A 20,611-nucleotide genomic window follows, 5' to 3' on the forward strand; every position below is an offset into this window, starting at 1 on the left:
CGCGCCGGGCCCGCCTGCCGGTCTGTGACTCGCGTGTGTGTGTGTGTGTGTATGTGTGTGTGCGCGCGCGCGCGTGTGAGAGAGGGGAGAGGGAGAAGCGCGCGAGGGTGAGTGTGTGAGCGCATGGGAGGGTGCTGAGTGTTCCGAGGCGCTGGGACCACAGCGACAGTCTGCTGGAAACTGCATCTAGCCGGTCCTCCGGACTTCGGAGCAGGCGCGGGGCGCAGGGCGGCAGCCACCCGCAGGACCTGGAAATAGGGATTCTTCTGCCTCCACTTCGGGTTTTTAGAAGCTTGGTGCTAAATCGCTGTCTCAAAATGCAGAGGATCTAATTTGCCCAGGAAAACGGCCAAAGAAGGAAGAGGAGGAAAAGGAAAAATAAAAAAGAAAGGGTATTTTGTGGATGCTCTACTTTTCTTGGAAATGCAAAAGATTATGCATATATCTGTCCTCCTTTCTCCTGTTTTGTGGGGACTGATTTTTGGTGTCTCTTCTAACAGCATACAGATAGGTAGGTACCCTTTGTGCTCTGCTTTTGAATTGTGCATCATTTGGTGGTAATCTTTGTTCACGGTGGACAAATTAATTCATGTCATGTAGACTTATGTCATACCTTGACTGCATTCCAGATTTAAATTGCCTAGAATATACATGTTTTTCTTAGGATGAAGCAAAGGCAAAAGATTGTGTCTCTGATACAACAGAGGGAACGGTCTTCTCTTTTCGAACCCCCAAATTTTATTCATTTCGCCTTAACAACATTTTCCCGTTTGTTCGGAGTCTCTTGGGGTCTGAATGCACAGCTTGTTATCACTAGGGAGGGAGGACGTTTTGGCCACCCCCTGGCCCCCGAGCTCCTTCGTATCTCGACCCGCTCCGTGTCTGGTCTATACCCTTAGAATATCCACCCCCGCTCTCCTGTTGCCCAGGTCCAGGGATGTGTTTATTCGTCCTATTAACGTGAACCAGGGACTCCTGGGCAGTCCCCCGCTAGCGGGCTCCTCTCCTCCCCTCGGCCACTGACACTCTCCTCCTTCCTTGGTGTTTGTTCCTTGCAGGGGGGCTGTTTCCCAGGGGCGCCGATCAGGAATACAGTGCATTTCGTGTAGGGATGGTTCAGTTTTCCACTTCGGAGTTCAGACTGACACCCCACATCGACAATTTGGAGGTAGCCAACAGCTTCGCAGTCACCAACGCTTGTGAGTAATGAATATTCATGCCCTTTTGGGGGCCGCACGCGGAAAGCGGGCTGGTGTGTGTGTGTGTGTTTCTGCGTGTCAGTGTGTGGGTGTAGTGACTGCACACGCGCGTGCGTGTGACGGCGTCGGGAGAAAGTGGCTGCGTTCTCGGGGACCCCGCTGGCTGAGAGTTGGGGGCGCACGGCGGAGAGTGTGCGCACTTCGGAGGGGGGTGGGTGCTGGAGGTCGAAGGGGCTTCCTTAGGTTCGGGGGTCTTGGCTTGCCTGGAGTCTTCAAAAGAAGCCCCCCTCCCCTGCTGGCCTGGGGGCACCGGCGCGCGGGGAACACGCGGTGCCCAGGGCGCGCCGACGGGCTGCTGGGTAGATCCCCCGGCCCCGGGGTGAAATCGGCAGGCCGCGCTCCGGGTCACTGTGTGAACCCCGCGAGCCTGTACTCTGCCCCGAGACGGGACATGCTGTCACACTGGCCCCATAGCCGGTTTGGGGTCGTTACATAAGGCCCGCCGAGGGGTGCAGCGAGGCTGACGCAGGCCGGGGAACCCGTGCAGTCCTTCCTAGCTGCTCCGGGAGCCGCAACCTGAGTCCGGGGGCGATCGCGCGCCGGGCACCATGGGCTCTCGCGGGCCGGGGGCTTTGTTCTCAGGTCGCGGGGCTCCCACAGAGGATGCGGGAGGAAAAGGAACTGAAAGAGGTGGCATGCGCCGAGTTTGGAATCTGGAGAAGTAGCCAGCCGATCAGCCATTTTAGTCTTTGCAGCCATCCTGTTAGTCCCAGCGCGGCGTGCAGTACTTGGGGACCCGCCGTGAAGCTACATCCAGGCTTCAAAGTAATAGGATTCAAGCAATTAAGTCTCCGCACGGTTCAGTGGAAAGACCGGCTGGCCCGGGTCCAGGCGCGGCCACCCCCGCGCGGACGTGGGCGGTGCGGCTACCGCCGGACCCCCTGCCCTCTGCCGGCAGCTGCTATCCTGCCCTGCCGACTAGGTTGGGGCGACTCCTTCCTGACTTGATGCTCTTGGTGTTTATTTCAGACTTGACAGTTTCGCGGGGGGATTTGCAGATGCCTCACCTCCCACTCTGGCTTCCCTGTAAAGGACGGAGCGGAAAATTACCACCGAAAAATCCCAACTGCAGTGTCCCCACGTTAGACAAACAACTGGTTATCATCCCACGTCCCCATGTTGAGCTTTAATCGTATATTCCATGATTAGTTTGATTGTAGTATCAGAAACATCCTCAGCCCATTTTGAAACTGCCATCAACACGATGAATGAAGGAATGAAACAACTGTCTTTGATAGAACAGGGGTCATTATTATGGAGCTCTTAGATGCTTAGAATTAAACTGTTTATGAAAGCAGACTTAAGATTTCAGTGCTGTATATTTTTTTCTCACATGTTGATTCCAAGAGAGAAAAGAAACTGGGCGTGATGGGAATGAGGTGGGAGGAAGAGAGACTGAGACTTCAGTGAATTTTCAGTTTTAAAAAAATCTTCCTAAAAGACTGTAAGAATATCTGGAAAAATTTTAGCACGTAGATACACAAAGAAACCGACTGTAGTTTAATTTTTGAAGGCCTTTATAATTTGACCTATTTATCTACCAGAATTAGATTAGATTATTCATTTCAATTGATAACCAGGTCTCCAGTTGTTGTTGTTGTTTTTTCTCCCGTCTGAATTGTGAGTTTGACATACAATTGGTCTAAATATCCAACTGTTTGTAATTGTAAACTAGTGTGAAAATGCTGGGGAAAGTAATGAACCTAAGGCAAGACTAGGATTATTGGGAGGATTTACGTTTTAAAAACTAGGTGAAAAGAATCGATATCTCTGCGTTTTGAAAATGGTCAATGATGTAGAAGTTCATTCATTGGTGAGAATTATGCCAGGGTCTGGCTGAGAGCAGGGGAGTTAGGTCCCCTGAAGGAAACCAGTATGCTGAATGACTCTGTCGGGGCTTGTAAAGACTAAAGATTATGGTTAGTTAGGGTTAAGTGACTAGTTTAGGTCCTCAGTCTCAATATTTTTGAATAATTTATTTAATGTAAATTTTATTGAAATCAGATATGCAGACAGAAAATATACACATATTAAACACAGATATAAATACATAAAGTTCCACAGAATGTAATAAGAGATGTAATAAGAGATGGATTTCATTAGAAAAACAGAAATGCAATTTAATTTGCTTGACAATTCTAAACCATCCAAGTGAGTGGAGTGAAGGTCACTCAGTTGTGTCAGGCTCTTTGTGAGCCCATGGGACTGTACAGTCCATGGAATTCTCCAGGCCAGAGTACTAGAGTGGGTAGCCTTTCCCTTCTCCAAGGGATCTTCCCGACCCAGGGATCGAACCAAGGTCTCCTGCATTGCAGGTGGATTCTTTACCAGCTGAGCCACAAGGGAAGCCCAATTCTAAGAAAATGGGAAAATCAAATCTTCACTGTGCATCGATATTTTGTTTTTCTCAGAAAATAAAGCTGAAATAAAAGTTTGCATGTCTCTATGTCCCAAAGTTGCTCCTGCATGGGTTATTCGATGACACTAAAATAAATGACAGTGAGGATGTCATTTCAAGTTTCTGGCATGGGAATTCAGAACCATGGCCTCTGCAACTCCTGTGCTATGAGTAATCTTACAGATTGCTGAATAGAACTAGTTACAGAAGAAAAAATTCTATTCTATCACTCATTGAATAGAATTTTCTGGAGTTGACGTTAACTCATCTACTCGGCACTTAAAATTTTTGTGGCTCAATTTCTTCATTCCTTTAGGAATTTTACGATACAGAGTTTGCAAAATGAAATGGAGTGTTTGTGTCCTTTTTTTTTTTTTCTTTTTTAAACCAAAAGTAATAGAGAATGTAAAATTTTTTTTTTCAGAGGGAGAGATGCTTACATATAAACTGCATTCACAAAGTGAGCAGTTCAGAAATGAGTGGAAATCTCTGATACCAAATTTATTAAAGATGAGTCTTGATCACTTAAATCCTGCTCAAGGTTTTTTCTCCAATGCTTAGCCTTTGCTTTCTTGGTTCCTCAGTCAGGGGAATCCTTGATTCTTTCCTTTATGAAGTGGAAGCAGCAGTGTCAAACATGTAGGTAGCGGAAACCAACCTGACTTTCTCCCATTTTCTACAGAAATTTAAGGAATTCTACTTCATAATTCTACCATTAAGATATGTATCATCAGTCAGCGTTCATAAAATAGCTTGCCCTTCCTCTGAGTTAAAACATAAAAATCCCATAGGGTAAATTTAACCCTGTGTAATATATAAATGTAATGTATTAAGAAAGTAAAATTGTGAATCTTAATAATATAATTGCAAAATAGCAGACTTTAGTTTGCTAATTTGATTGTATCCCTGAGATGGAGGGGCTGCTTTGGGGATGCTGAGACTGACATGGCAGGACCCACTGAATGGGTTAAAGTTTTGCAATCGAAATGAAGTCATTACATTCTGAACCCAGGAAATGCTGTTCAGGCTCTGAACTCCCTCCCACGCCCTCTTTCACAGTCACAGTGGGATAATTCAAGTACCTACTTGTTCCCATTTGTTTCCATGGTACCTGAGGAAATAAAGACAGATTTTCAGTTTTTTGCCTTCTTCTCTTTCTGCCTCCCTCCCCATTTCCTTTCTTCCTTCTTTCTTCTTAGCTAGAGAGCCTACTAAGGTTTTATTTTCCTTCCCCCTCAAGCCTGCTCCAGCTTAAGACTTCAGCATGAGAAAGTCCATGAAACCAGAAAAATAAATACCTTAGTATCCGATGTTCAACAGTTAAATCAGTGATGGGCCTCAAGAATTCCTTCTTCCCTCGCTCCTTTCCTTCTTCTCACCTCCCGCTTCAGCCTCAGTGTTTGTTGAGTACCTTCTAGTCATCAGAGAATAATTGAATGCTATTTCTATAGTAATTCATTTTTCCCTAAACTTTCCCCTTAATTCTCTTTCCAATAGTTTTCAAATCCTTATGGGTCTGGAGGCCTTTCCTGTACATTGCCACTGGGTCTTGTCTAAGCAGTTTGGTCTGAGGATGTGATGATATTCTAATCGTTTTTCTACAAAAGCAATTTATTACAATAACAAGATTTTTATGAAAATAATAAATGTGATATTTACATGTGTATGCACATATTGCATATAGGTTAACAAAATCAACAGGTTTTAGGAAATAATAAACATTTTTACATTCTAAAAAGTTTTGATAAACTTTAATATTGTACTCATTATTAAAACTTGGTTAAAATAAAATTGTCTACAAGAGCTATGAACATATTTGATCACATAGGGCTTTGGAATTAAAATTATTAAATGTCTTCTTCAAAATTGTTCCTATTTTTTTTAATGAATGACTGACAAATAGCTATTAATCTATTTAAAAGTAATTTAATACTTTGATATTTCAATTTCATAAAAAATAAATTAAAAATATTAAATTTAAAGAAATAGCAGATAAAAATATGCTTTTTCTCTAAGCCAGTAGATGGAGATGTTGGAGAAAACATAGTTCTTTCATAAAACTGTTGCGCACACTGAATACCCTTTGAAACATTGTAAACACATTTATTTAGAGAAATTGAAAAAATATATTTAAGTGGCATCTGTTTTAAAAAAATTCATTTAAAATGAGGTATTTGTAAAGTAACTCCCCATGCCTTTTAAAAAGAGTGCCTTAGACTTTTAATTTTATTTTTAAAATAGATTATCTTATATATTCTTGTGAATTTGATTCATAAAGAAATTCAGGGATAGCATTGATTATAATACTCTTGGAAGAAAGAATTCTAAAAGTATATTTTTTGGCTTTTTAACCTTGATTCTTCAGGTGTAATCTATTTATTTTATTGAAGTATAATTAATTTGCAATGTTGTGTTAGTTTTATATGTGCATGCATGCATGCTAAGTTGCTTCACTTTTGTCTGACTCCTTGCGACCCCATGGCCTGTAGCCTGCCAAGCTCCTTTGTCCGTGGGATTCTCCAGGTGAGAATATGGGAGTGGGGTTCCATGTCTTCCTCCAGAGTTTCATATGCACAGTAAACTAATTCAGATAAATATATGTATGCATCCTTTTCCAGATTATTTTCCCTTATAGGTTATTATAAAATATTGGTTATAGTTCCCTGTACTATACAGTAAGTCCTTCAGGTATTATTTTAAGGAGTATTTCTTATCATTGCAGTTTAGTCATGAATTATTGAGACGTGTATCTGCATTCATCACACTGATGCTTGCTAAACCTTTGTTACACTTTGCATGAATTTGTCTGTATGTGTGTGTATACTTACATTATAATTATGGATTGTCAGCAGCTATAGTTTGGATGGGCTATCATGTTCTATCATCCTGTCAAGATAATTACCAAAGCCTAGAGTTACCTATTTTAATGTATGCAAAAATTTTCATACAACCAGAATCAACTTGGATGCTCTTAAGCAATCATAAGAATTTGTAGTGTACCAGAACACAAGACCTTATAACCTGAGGTTAAATCTTTGATTATAATCAATTGGAGGTTACAAAGAATAAAATAGCACTTTAAATGTAAGAATAATTAACTGTTGTTGGATTTTTTTGTAGTTAAGCTTTTATACTGCATGTATCACAAGAGAATTTTAGGAAAATCAGACAGTATACTCAACAGAAATTAAAAAAATGGCATTGGTTGAAATACTTGGTTTAGGATATGAGAAACTGAATATTTAAATAAAAATGAGTATATGAAACTATAGGAACTTAATAGTAATCAGAATTTATTCTTATGCTATTGCTTTTTGAGGTCTTGCAGACTTCCACCTACTGATTTGAGAAGTCTGGGACTTTTCCCTTTCATATCAAGCCTTTATAGTGAAGGGGTCGTTGCACCTTGACATTAAGACAGTAGAAGGCTGATTAATGCCAGAGCCTGTATCTTCTTGGAATATCTTCCCAAAACCACCTTTCAAACTTCCTGGAGCCCTGACCATTTTAGGGAAGGCAGTAGAAGACCAGTTGTTTCCTGGTTATTCTATCAGGCGTTGCTGTATGGTTGATTTTTTAGAGTGTGTGTGTGTCTTTTTTTTCCCTTTCTTCTTCCTCTATTCTTTTCCCTTTTAAAAAGTCAGCGAAAGTGCTTACTCTGCAGAACAAGTGCTACTACAAGAAGTAAACTTAAATGGAAGTGTTTTTTATTTTTTTAGATAAGCAGAGGATATATTACATAGAGCTAAAATCTTGTATTAATAGTAGATTTAAGCTTTTTATTGGGATGCTAGTGGCCAGTGGGTAAATGTATTTCCTTTCTTCTTTAGTTGATTTCTACTGAAGATTCCCCAGACAAAATTGAAATACCAGATTTTTTTATTATGGCAATTTACATTCAGAATTTCTAAGATTTTCTCTAATGATCTGAATAACTCATTGCCAAATGCCTTAAATGACTATGCCTCTTCAATAGGATAGGAAAAATCATTGTTGAATTAAAATCTACCCACAATTTCTTTCTCAAATCTCAAAATCACCCATAATTTAAAATTTTTATAGCAATAAAATATTTTTGAAAAAAGATTTCGCTAATTTTGGAGAAAAATGAATCTGCTTCTTACAGTGGTATTTGTTAGTAGTCTAAAACCTATTATTTTGGGTTACTATTCAAAGTATTTTGTCATTTTTGATTATATAATTTATAGAAACATTTAAAATTAACATGGAGAATGAAAACATGCCTTTCTTAAAGTCAGGGTCATGCCACTGTTGGCTTTGTGTGTGTCATGATTTTTAATCTATTAAACAGACTTCATATAGCAGAATTTCTTGGTATAGAATTCTATTTATTAAATTCAGAATATTGCTATTACTCTACATTTGGATTTTATAAGAAACAATTTTTTTGCTATCTGCCTCAAGTCTTATTCAGATAGAGGTGTGATGCATTTTCATTTTCATCTACAAGTTAGATATGTTCAAAGTTATTATCTTTTTCCCTACAACTACATTGCTTTGTGTTAAAATGCTTTGCTGAAATAAATATTGGGATGATGCAGAAGCCGTGTTGAAGTGGTTTGCCTACAAGACTCTGTTCTCAATACTCTGAGGGCTGTGGGAGTGTCGGTCGTCCAGTTTTGTTTGAATTTTTCTTAGAACATGACTGTACACATTCTTTAAATAGCCACAAAATTATCTTAGTCTCCCCCTACCCCCCACCCCCAGGATATTATATGACATGATTTTCTGTTAATTCTTTCATTTTTTATTAAAAGATTAAAGCTTCAATATTTAATTTTAAATTAATTTTATTGGAGTATATTTGATTTACAATGTTGTGTTAATTTCAGGTGTGTATGCAGAGTGATTCAGTGTATATCTATTCTTTTTCAGATTCTTTACCCATATAGGTCATTACAGAGTATTGAGTATAGTTCCCTGTGCTATTCAATAGGTTGTTATTCACTTTACTTTTTTTTTAATTTTTTTTATTAGTTGGAGGCTAATTACTTCACAACATTTCAGTGAGTTTTGTCATACATTGACATGAATCAGCCATAGAGTTACACGTATTCCCCATCCCGATCCTCCCTCCCATCTCCCTCTCCACCCGAGTGTTATTCACTTTAGATTTTATATATGGTAGTATTTATATGTCAGTCTCAACCTTCCAATTTAACCTTTTCCACCCTTTTCTCTTTGGTAACCATAGTAAAATTTTTACAAAACACAAAATTGCAAAAATATTTTTTCTTTTAGAGATATTAGACAATGACAAATTTATAGACACAGTTTTTTAATGAACCAATTGCTCTAATATTTCCGCTAATGGGTGTGATTCTTTTATATGTATGCCTTTTTTTTTTTTCCATTTCTGTATGGGCCGTTTATTATTACCACTTGTTTTCCAGTAATTTAACTTTGTCCTATTTTTTATCCTATTGATAATTTGCTTCAGCAAAAATGAAACCCAATTTGTAATTGTAGTTTTCTTCTTTATATATTAACACAATATTTCAAAAATTATCCAAAATGCTTACTACTAATCTGTAGCTTAAAGGTTAAAGACAGTTTTGAAATATAGAGTCTCGAGAGTTGTAAGAATCTTCTCTTTTTAATTTTTATTTATTTATTTATTTATTTTTTTAAATATTATTTTATTAGTTGGAGGCCAATCACTTTACAACATTTCAGTGGGTTTTGTCATACATTGACATGAATCAGCCATATAGTTACAAGTATTCCCCATCCCGATCCCCCCTCCCACCTCCCTCCCCACCCGACTCCTATATGCAAAACAGAAAGAGAGTTGTAAGAATCTTCAACTGAATAGAATAAATAGGTGTGGGAGTCGGGGGTTCGTTATAGCAAGGGGATCTATGAGGACAGAGTTGCTTAGATAGTTTTAGTTTTCATCTCAACATTTCTCAAAAAATGACACACACCTGTCAGTTTTACTGTTTATTTAGATTGTCATACAGAATTCTACTTTATAGTTTTAAGTATGTTAACACCTACATTTTTTTTCCTGATTCTTATTCTAATTTTATAATATGAGCACATACTGAACTGAATTGAGAAATGCCTGCATTCTAGTGTGTCTATAACACTTTGAATAGGGCATCATATTTCTACTGAGCTATTTACCCTTTGTGTAATATTAATTTCAAACTATAAACACTGTGGTATTCACTTACTTTAGGCTACTCTCCTTTTACACTCTGATTGAATTTCAGTGAACCTCAGAATGTGCATTCAATGCAAATATTTTTAGTCTAATCTTTATAAATACCAGGTGATATTGATGGAAATGATAGAAATATATTTATAGAATCTGAGTATATCTATGCTTATTATGAAAACAGAATAAATATTACCTAATTCTTCATCCCTGTAGTAGAATATGGCCTTAATCAATCATGTCTAACTTCAGCATAAAATTGACTGAAACTCATGTTACATAATTTAAGAAAAGGTTTTCTCAGCCCTTAGAGCTTTTGCAGCTGATACTAAGGTTTTGCATTAAAATACTATTCTCTTTCAGAATTAGTATTCATTTTACAATTTCCCTTGCATTAGTATTTGGTCCACTGCAGTAAGACTATGTCAGCCATGTGATTATATATTTTTTTATTACTTATGCAAGAATAAAAAGATAGGTTGAGCATTTTGAAATAATTGGTTTTTTCCAAAAGGGTAAAAAATATTTTTCTTCATTGTAGATTGCATCTTTTAGTGCGGTGATGGTGCCATGGACAAACAGGGAAATCTCCTAGAGGCAGAGTAACTTGATGTAGTAGGCAAAGGAGTAGGAACTTGGAACTGGAAATTTTTTTCTTTTCATTCTCTCTTTGTTTAAGCTTCTTCTTTACCTGGTGTCTGCTTAGTTTGCATGTCTGCAGTCAGACTTCTACACTACCACTGAGCTATTATAAAACAATGAATTTTCATCATAATATTACTTCTGATGGACACAATTGGCTAGATACTGTTAACTACTTCCAGAGGGAGACAAAAAAGAAAAGAAGCATTCTGGATCTTTTATAGGCAAAAACACCACTTTCAGGCACTTTATTGTTAGGGCTGGTAAAAAAAAAAAAAGTCGTTCTTGTTAGTCATGAGGTAAACTAAAACACTGTAGCTAAAAATATGTAATATGGAAGGAATATACTACTAGAGTTTGAATTTATGAGACTTATAATAAACTTTATCTCCTACATGGGATTCTTGAGACATTGTAGGAACACATCAACTGATAGGGTTTATTTGCAGAACACAGAAAAATTTGTCTTTTTGTTTGTATTCTGGTGGTGACTTATTGTCCTTTAACATCTAGATAATAGTTTTAACAATCCTAGGTATACATTAAAATGTGTTATCATGTCTTACAAGAATATTTAACAAAATTAATGATACTTCTTGAACAGTATATAAGTTTTGTCATTAAAGTTAATTATGCAAAAAATCATTAAAGCACAGTTTGGGACTGAAATGCAGTACATAATGAGCAGTTTCAATTTGAAGAATAAGGATGTTCAGGAAAGGGGAATCAGTTTAATCAGCATACTGGGAAATATTGTCATCTACATTTTAGTGGTACTCGTTTGGACTATTTTAAAGATATTCTTTAAAGGTTTCATGTAAGTTACTTGTTGGGAATTGCAGATTTTAAGGGATTGTCTGTTTTCAATAATCCAGCTACCACAGAAGTCTCTCCTGCAATTCTCTAGTGGGAAAGGGGCTTCTCTTTAAAATAAAAAAGCCTCTCTTCCTCACAAGAATTTAGCAAAGAAAGTTCTGGAAGTGCCGATCTCCAGGGGTGGTAGGAAGTTTGTGTTTGCTAGTTTTTCTTGAAAGACACAGTTCAATTTAGGACATGAGTTTTCAATTTATTTATGTCTTATCCTGTGTTTGGGAGGGATTGAAAAATTTCAATCTTGTGTTTAGTTTATGTATAAAATGGAGATATTGAACTTTATGATTCCCAAGCACTTTGCTATTTATAGCTTTATTCGTTTTATCAGTGTTTTCTTTTCTTTTTTTTTTTTTTTTTTCATTTTTACTAGTCTGCAATGCTATTACTAATTTTCACTAAGAGGAAATTTTAGGAACAGAGGCAAGAATTCAGAGGAAGTATCAAGGTGTTACAGAGTTTCAGTTTTTTCCTTTGTCTCTCAGAACACAGGCAAGTCAAAATAATCATCTTAATGATAAATGTGCAAGTGTTTTGTGTACAAAATAAAAGACACTGGTTCTGTGTAGTTTGTAGCCATGGTATCCTAAGACACAAATTAGCATTAGTCGAATCTGAACTTGGAATGAAATTCTGATCTTACTGTTAGATGTGTGACACTGGACAAGTTTAATGTGGTCTAAGTCTCTGTTTCCACCTTTGTAAAAAAGAGTCATATGTTATAGGACTCTTTTGAAAATAGAGAATAGACATAAAAGACTATGTGTTTGGTGCATAAAAGTGCATTGTAATTAGAGGACTTTATCACTTTCTCTAGTGGGGTCTTTGGATGGCTTTGATAAACACTTGTTGAGGACAGAGAAAAATGCACTTCTAGTTTCTTGCTGGAATCTTCTGTTTCTTGTACACCTGGGCAAGACTGTTTGGTGACAAAGGAGAAACCAACAAAGCAAACCACATAAGTCACTTAAGGATATGTTTAATGCATTGAAAGAGGAGAATGGTTTTCAAAAGCCGAGATGCTGAAACTCGAGCAGTATCATGTCTTTTCTTTTGTCACATGCCACTTCCATGAGGATGTTCAGTAATTTGGAGCTCTTTCATCCCCGGTGAATCTTGCAGCACATAATTAAGATACGTCCACACGTTGTCTAACTGCACATTTTAGATTCCTCATGGTTTATTTCACCTAATTAATCAAATTGTATCTATTTAAATGAAAAGCAGATGAGAGAATACAAGCTTTAGAACCAAGGTTTGAATCTGATTCGCATCTTTGTGACACAAAACATGTTTTATTTTCTGTTTGTGGAATAAGGCTGTTTCCTCATCATGTAGGTATCATTATTGGGGGTTTAAATGAGGAAATAAGTGCTTTGATTAGTTTGTCATGAGTGATCCCAATATATCCTTCTTTCCTGTATCTCAGCCTTTTACAGTGAATGGAAGAGTGTGCTCAGATTAGTGGAGGAGAATAACATGGATATCATTGCCTTCAGAGAGCTTATATATTTGGTAACTTTACATTTATGTATAACTTTTATCTTTTCAAAACACTTTCATAGCTGTGTGGTCTTCACTGTAGCTCTCTGCAGTTTATAGGATAAATGGAATTATTATTATATTCATTTCCAGATGAGAAAGCAAATTTAGGTGAGTTCTTCTAAGCTGCTCTAAATTTGTGGAGGAACTTCTTTTACTTTTATTTTTTTTGCATATGTGCCTATTTGATTTTAACTTACTATTTTCACTTTTAATGATAGAAAAACATAAAAGCACACATCACTACATTTTAAAAAATAGTTGCTTAGTATTCTCTTTCTTAAGTTTCCTTGCTTGGGTCATTTCGATTTTTTCCCATTTTTTTTCATCCCTACGAATATTGCTCCGGTGAGCATTCTTTATGTGTTTGTGGATATGTATCTGTGGAAAAATTCCTGGAAATATAAGTGCTGAGTAGATTTGGAGTTTTGTTGGGCATTGCTCGCCAGGAAAGTTTGTGCTCATTCAAGAGAGCTGAGCTGAGCTTCCGTGAACCTCCCACTTGAGGAGGACAGGTTTCCGATGCCCCATCACTGTGTTGCTCCTCTTGTCTGTTGCATCCACTCTAGTGATGGAACCCTCTTGCTAAGCTGCTGAACTGGAGTTAATCAGAGGTAAGATCTTGGCCAGGTTTTAGAAATTCAGCTGCAGGCATCACACAGAAGGACTCCAGACTCTGCCTGGAATGCGCTCCCTCTGTCCTCTTTAGACCAACTAGTTGGATGACTACTTTGGCCCAGCTCTGGGGAAACTTCTCTTAGAAAAAAAAAATTGTAGCTTAACATCTACTATGTGGCTGTCTCTGCTATGGGTATTGAGAATATAAAGAAGATTAAGTTGTAATCCATGTCCTTGAAAAATTTATACTGTAATTGCTGGAAAAAAAAGTTTAAAAATTCACTGGGCATTGCTATGCAAAACAGGTGTGCACACTGTTTTACTGAAACAGAGAAATCCAATTGTGAAAAGTGAAAAAATTGGTAAATGTGGTAATGCACTGCTGAAAATCTTGGCCTTCTTCAAGAAAGAAGTAGAATGGAATTGGTAAGAGCATGGTTTCTGAAATCAAAAGACAGAATTCAAGTCTAACTTCTAACTCTCATCTTGTAAGGTAAAGCAATGATAACCATACTACTTAGCATGTATAAAATTTTCTGTCCTTTCTGACAACTTTGGAATAATAATAGTATCTATAAAATAAAGTTTGATAATGAAAATCACACATAGGCATCTGATTTTATAGTTTAAATATGTGTACTCACTAAATCATAGCCTTAAAATGTATTTTGAAGAAAACCAAATTCAATGACAAAATAATTGGAAGAATGGAGACCTGCTTCCTTTCTTCTTTTCTTTCTTCTTTTCTTCCCTCTTTCTTTCTTGCAGGTTTTAGAATATTAATATTTCTTCAAAAATCAGTAAACAATCAATGCTGCTGCTGCTAAGTCGCGTCAGTCGTGTCCGACTCTGTGCGACCCCATAGACGGCAGCCCACCAGGCTCTGCCATCCCTGGGATTCTTCAGGCAAAAACACTGGAGTGAGAAAGAGTAAATACATCTGTTGCAGCCTGAGTCAGAGTTTTTCCCAATGTCGGATGGCAGTGTAGCCAGTATATTAAAATAAGCAGATTGGGTGTGATATGATGGCTACAAAATTTACCAGTTGTGTGACTTTGTATGTGTCAGTTTAATTTTCTAATCCTCTTTCTTCCTCTGTAAAATGGAGATTATTATAATACCTGCCTCATAATGAAATTGTCAGATTCAGATGGTAATCACTGCCCTATATAACACAGAGATTGATGCTGCTAATTTCACTGATTTCCAGTCCCCTGAGTGCATATTAATTATATACACTTAGCTCCATGCTTGTAGATTCATGGAAGGGAAGTAGCTAAGGAGATCTAATAGAGCTCGCTGTGTAATTTTCAAATTAATAAGCTTCTTTAATACAACCATTTGAGCTAAGAGTGGAGACTAGAGCTTTAGTGTTCTCATTTTTAGAATACTAATAAATATGCACAAGTAAGAATGACGGTGTTGATTCTCCATGACATCAGACCCACGACTGGCTCTTCCTGTTGTGGCCTCTTTCCTCTGGGTCAGTCCTCTGCCTCTTCATGCTGCTCAAGAGGCCCTTGGTCACGTTCCCAGGAAGTTCCTGCCTCAGTCTGAATAAGGGAGGCTACTTGCCTGTTCCTTGTCTGTCAGAAAGGTCTTAAAATTGAAAATTTTTCAAACAGTTACCTGTCCAGAGGTTACTTTCTTTGGAGAATGGAAAAACTGTTTTCGAGCAGATGTAATCTCTGAAAATGAGTAGAAGTAAGGAAGTCCCATGAATGAGTTAAATATTTTCCTGGTTTATAAACCATTCGCTCCCTCACTCTGCGTTGACTTCCCTTACTCTGAGCCTTCCTTGTGTTGCAGAAAACAGTAGCGTGGAGACTCTTTCAAGTAGGATGGTAAGAAGGTGGGTCAAAATTACTCTTTTAAAGCAAAGGCATGTGTTTATAAGATATGTTGCATTGGTGACTGGATTTGGGCCTGAAGTAGGAAACATTGGGGAAAAAAAGTCAGATGCTTGTCTTCAGGATGCTTCCATCCCCATTGCTTGTGTGCATCAAAATCCATTGCAGGATTCTCTTCTTTCTTTACCGTTTCTCAAACTTTAGTAGGAAAGGAAAAGATAAGTGAAGTCACTCAGTTGTGTCCGACTCTTTGCGACCCCGTGGACTGTAGCCCACCAGGCTCCTCCGTCCATGGGATTCTCCAGGCAAGAATACTGGAGTGGGTTGCCATTTCCCTAGAACAGGATAAATTTCCATTTTGGAAATTATTCATGGGTGCAGAATTATTTTTATGGCAAAAGTAGAAGTAATTCATCCAGTAGAAAATCTACATGATTTTCTTATTATTATAGAATGTGAAGAATAGTCATTGTTTCCAGGTCATTTGTAAATATTGTCCTATATCTTAGAACTATATTTGAATCAAAGTGTTATAAAGAGCAGAAATGGTAATTCTAACAATTATGAAGAAAACATAAAAGAGATGGAAACTAAAAAGCCATTGTCTTGCACACGGACTTAGAATATGTTGTTAAAAATGGGGTGATTAAATGAAAAATTGATGATATTAATGGTGGTGCACATTTCAGATCTTTTAAAAGCAATTTTAATTTTTGAATCATGTTTGGAGATGATAATTTACATTTTGTTTTACAAGTTTTTCCTTTTTTGGCTTCTCTGCCACACGTTCTTCAATTTAGTTTGAAATGTCACGGAGACACTTACACCTTGCTAATTCTCTTGTGACTATACACATAACTATTAAGAGTTTGAAAATTTCAAGTGACAAAATCTTGAATATCTGAAAAAAAAGATTCGAGTTTAACATAGAGAAAAAAGTATATAAAAGGATTGAAATATTTGTTAGCAATAGTTTTTAGGTATTGTGGGTGATTTAAACCTTATAACCTGCAAAAATGAGAATTTAGATTTTAAAGGTTTATGTTTTGAGATTTAAACCTTATGAAATAAGTAACTCATAGTAATCTTTAAACTTTACAAAAAGGGTATAATAATTACTGTTGATGTCTCTTCTCCCCTAATTCCACTTCTCTCCTAATTCCACTTCTTTCAGATAATGATCATCAGTGGTTTACAGAAATACTAGTATCATAAACACACTGTTCTTGCTGTATCTTGTTAATTTCCTATGTTAACATAAATTGGAGACCTCTTTTATCTGCACAGTTTCGTCCTTCTTTAGGGTTCCCACATGGTATTCTGCTGTTATTCATTCTGTCTTTTGTTGATAACTTTCCAACATTTCCTGACTGTATTAATAATGTGTGCAGATGGGTTTGCAGAATAAATTTCTATGAGTGGTATAACTCAGTCAAAGGATGTTTGCAATTAAAATTTTGCTAAATATTCAAAAATATACACGATGTACATTCCTACCTAAAGCTCAGGAGTGTGCCTACTCTCACCTGCTCCCAGGAGTAGCATCAATGCTGACCTTGTTTAGGCTTTGCTATTGCTATTCCACTGCTTAAACTTAAAACGAAAAGTTTCGACTGAAGTTAAATATTTCTCACCATGTTATTTGCCTTATATAAGTGTGTGTGTGTGCTTGTGCTCAAACTTTGCCCATGTTTCTCTTGGGTTGTGGCTCTATTTATTATTTATCGATATGATATCCATTAAAATAATATGTACTTGTCACAAGTTGTCAACATCTTACCCAGTTTTTTCAATTAGAGTATAGTTGACTTACAATGTTGTGCTAATTTCCACTATAGAGCAGAGTGACTCAGTTATATAGGCATTCTTTTTCATATTCTTTTCCATTATGGTTTATCACAAGATATTGAATATAGTTCCTTTATCCATCCTATATATAATAGCTTGCATCTGATAATCTCAAAGTCTCAAGCTATTCCTCCTCCACCTCCTTCCCCCTTGACAACCACAGGTCTGTTTTTTATGTCATTTTTCTTTTAATCTGTTCATGATTTTTTTAAAATCATATTCCTAAATTTCTTGTAGTCAGATTTAGAGATTTTTTATTTTATTGTTTTAAGATGTTTGTGCCTTGCTCAGAAAGCTTTTTCCCATTCAAGGTGCTTTAAAGAAAAAGAACTGCTTTTCCTTTTATTTAATACCCATCCTATTTTGGTTTCAAGAATGAAAATGAATGTTTCATCTGGATTTATTTGGTATAAATGCTAAAACAGGTATACAGCATCTTTCATAAATTTAGCCAAATTTCACAGCCTATAAACAATCTAATTTTCTCCCTGCTTGATTTGAAATGCCACCAGAAATTCTAAATTGTTTCTCAGGAATTTAAAGACAAACAGGGAACCTATACAGAAAACAAAATAAATAAGATTAAAACTCTATTACAGGCAAAGGAATGTAAGTTCTGTAAGGTACTTGCTTCCTGAGTAATGCTGTCTCTATAAATTGTGTTTCTGTGTTGTTGTGGTCTCAGATCAACAAAAAGGATGTCAGACTCAAGGTTCACTGAGCCCAGAGGGATAAATAGAGGACTGTGTTATGCTTTTGGCTTGCGTTACAGTACTAATATCACTTAAATGGACTGCTGGTTTGTGTATTTCTTAACCTATTTCAAGGCTTGAGTAATGGGTTATGATTATTACTTGGTTTTTGAATGTCACTTAGAAGCAACTTAGTGTAAAATTCATGTGTTCACAAATAAAATATTAAAACTAGAGACTGCAATGCAATAAAGGTAAAGGAATTCAGATGCTCATGGTTTTATTAACTAATATATAGTTGCAGCCTCAGTTTGTCTTAAAAACTAGTTATGTGGTCTCTCTAAAGCCAGTATCAAGCAATTTAATTTAAGGTATAAATCTGATTTAAACTGGAATACTAGATACGATACTTTACTGTATCTTTACTGTAAAGATACTTTACTGTACTTTCATCAATAAATAATTTCGGTTTGCCTTAAGGTGTATGACATGCACTGTGTATTTTTGTCCAAACATCAGGGAATTTGTATATCTTTTCATGATAACATTTTGTGGAACTCTGAACTTAATATGACCTTGAAGTGCCTTTGCATGAATATTAAAATGGAAAGATTCTGACTTTCAAGACAACAGTTTCATAAAATGTATTTTATAATTTCTTTAAGATTCTATTTATCTGTTTGTATTTATAATACCCTTTGTTCAATAGAAAAATGTTACCTGGGTGAAAAAATATATATAAAAATAAATATAAATATATATATAAATAGAAATATATATATATAAATATAAATATATATAAACATTTTGCACAGTGTTAATTTTTTATGCTAATACTTTAAACAAATTGAATATTTTGCAAAAATTGACCTGGTGTCATCTCTTACACCATTCCTAAAGGCAGAGGAAAGTAAGAAAAAGTCATTTGATGCCAGGATACTAAAGATGCTGATGTACCATGAAGGGTGTCCATAATGCAGTTCTAGCCTTGTAGTTGAGCAGGACCAAGGTATGCTAAGCAGAAAGATTTTTCTAAAAGATTCCATGAAACATAGACCCTCTTCTTTTAAGGGATGACTTCTGCTTTTCTTGATGTTTTTTGTTTGTTTGTTTTACTTAACACTTGTGTCTAAATGGAGAATAAAATATGTCAGAATAACTTATTTGTTTTGATTTAAGAACCTCAATGTTTGATTTACTTTTCCATTTAATTTTCTTTGGTGGTGGTTGTTTAGTCACTAAGTCATGTCCGACTATTGCGACCCCTTGGAGTGTAGCTTGTCAGGCTCCTCTATCCATTGGATTTTCCAGGCAAGAATACCAGAGTAGGTAGCCATTCCCTTCTCCAGAGCATCTTCCTGACTCAGGGATCAAACCCAAGTCTCCTGCACTGCAGGTAGATTCTTTACCGACTGAGCTTCCAGGGAAGCCCTTAATTTCCTTTGGCACATTCAAATGTCAAAGCACTGTGTAACCATATTTGTCTTGTTTCCATTCACTTTTATTTATGTCTAAGTTCTTCTCAAGTTGCTTGTGCATCATAATGTTTCTCAGGTGAATTTAAATCTTCCTCCAAAATTAATATAAAAACTTTATGGAGATCTGAGTAGACAGTTCTTCTAATTCTAAAAGTACTTATTAAGGTGGAAAACTTGGAAAACACAAAAGAAAAGAAAAATCAGTATTCACTTTACTCAAGGAATAAGCATTCGTTAATATTTACCCATGTTCTTTTGTACTTAATGTCATGCCCGGATCTTTTTGATGGTAGTAAAGCCATGTGTAAACTTAATTTTCATGGCTTTGTAATATTGATCTGTAGCTTTATTAGCTCCTATTTTTACAGATTTTGTTTGAGTTCTTCTTTTATCCATATATTGCTGCACATGAAAATTATCTATGTGTGTATTTTTCTTCATTTCTGATGACTGAAGTATTATGACTGGATAAAAGATCATCAAGCACTTAGTTAAGTATTTCTGATTAACACAAAGGAAATCCACACCAATTTATAAGCCTATCAACAGTCTATGTAAAGCCTAATCTCTCAGACCCTCAGCATCATTGCTATTTTTAAGCATTTTTGTATATTTCATCATTAAAAGATCCTTCTTGTTATATAAAACAAATTTCATATTAATTACTCATTTATGTTTCTTTTTTCACAACAATCTTATACCCAATTTTCATTGCCATCTTGGTATTCTTTCCCATTGAATGGTATGAGTTATTTATTCAAGATCAATATGGCAGGGAGGTAAGGGATTGTTAGGTAGTTGTCTAGCCAACAGTTAAATTCTCTGGCTAGGACAAGGACCAGGCTACTCATCCCTCTCATTGGGTAGAGTTTTTCACATGGCATGTCCAGCTCCAAGGGAGTGGACAGTAACTGCCCTTGTGTCCAGAAGAGGAGAAGATTTTTAGTGTCTCCAACAGATAAGATCTCTTTGTCTGTCAAAACCTGCTTTGTTTTTGCCTTAGTTTTATTTTTGCTTTCAATTTTGTATAGGATTATTTTTAAAATGTTATTTCAAAGTGTTTTTTGTTTTGGAATTTTTTTCCCCCACCTCCAGTATATCTACACGTTTAAAACTTCTAATCAAATAGAAACACAGAATGGAAAACAACTTACCTTCGTGTTTCCCTACCTGCCTGTAATCTCTTCCCTAGAGATGACCAGTTTTAATCATCACTGTCATTCTTCTGGT

The 20,611-nt window shown here is 36.5% G+C and overlaps 1 protein-coding gene across 3 annotated transcripts in view; it reads left to right on the forward strand.

The window, feature by feature from the left end:
• Positions 1 to 338: 338 nt before the first annotated feature.
• GRIA2 (glutamate ionotropic receptor AMPA type subunit 2) overlaps positions 339 to 20,611 on the forward strand; it is a 177,731-nt gene continuing 157,458 nt past the window's right edge. For 2 of the 3 annotated variants that reach the window (XM_065904088.1, XM_065904089.1), the window contains exons 1-2: positions 424 to 511; positions 1,059 to 1,199. In XM_065904088.1, coding sequence (XP_065760160.1) covers positions 424 to 511; positions 1,059 to 1,199 — 229 coding nt within the window. Of the gene's footprint in view, positions 512 to 1,058; positions 1,200 to 20,611 lie in introns of all 3 variants that reach the window. The other variant, XM_065904090.1, reaches the window with a different exon arrangement.

This window comes from Muntiacus reevesi, chromosome 13, assembly GCF_963930625.1.
Source record: "Muntiacus reevesi chromosome 13, mMunRee1.1, whole genome shotgun sequence".
NCBI classification, from domain to species: domain Eukaryota; kingdom Metazoa; phylum Chordata; class Mammalia; order Artiodactyla; family Cervidae; genus Muntiacus; species Muntiacus reevesi.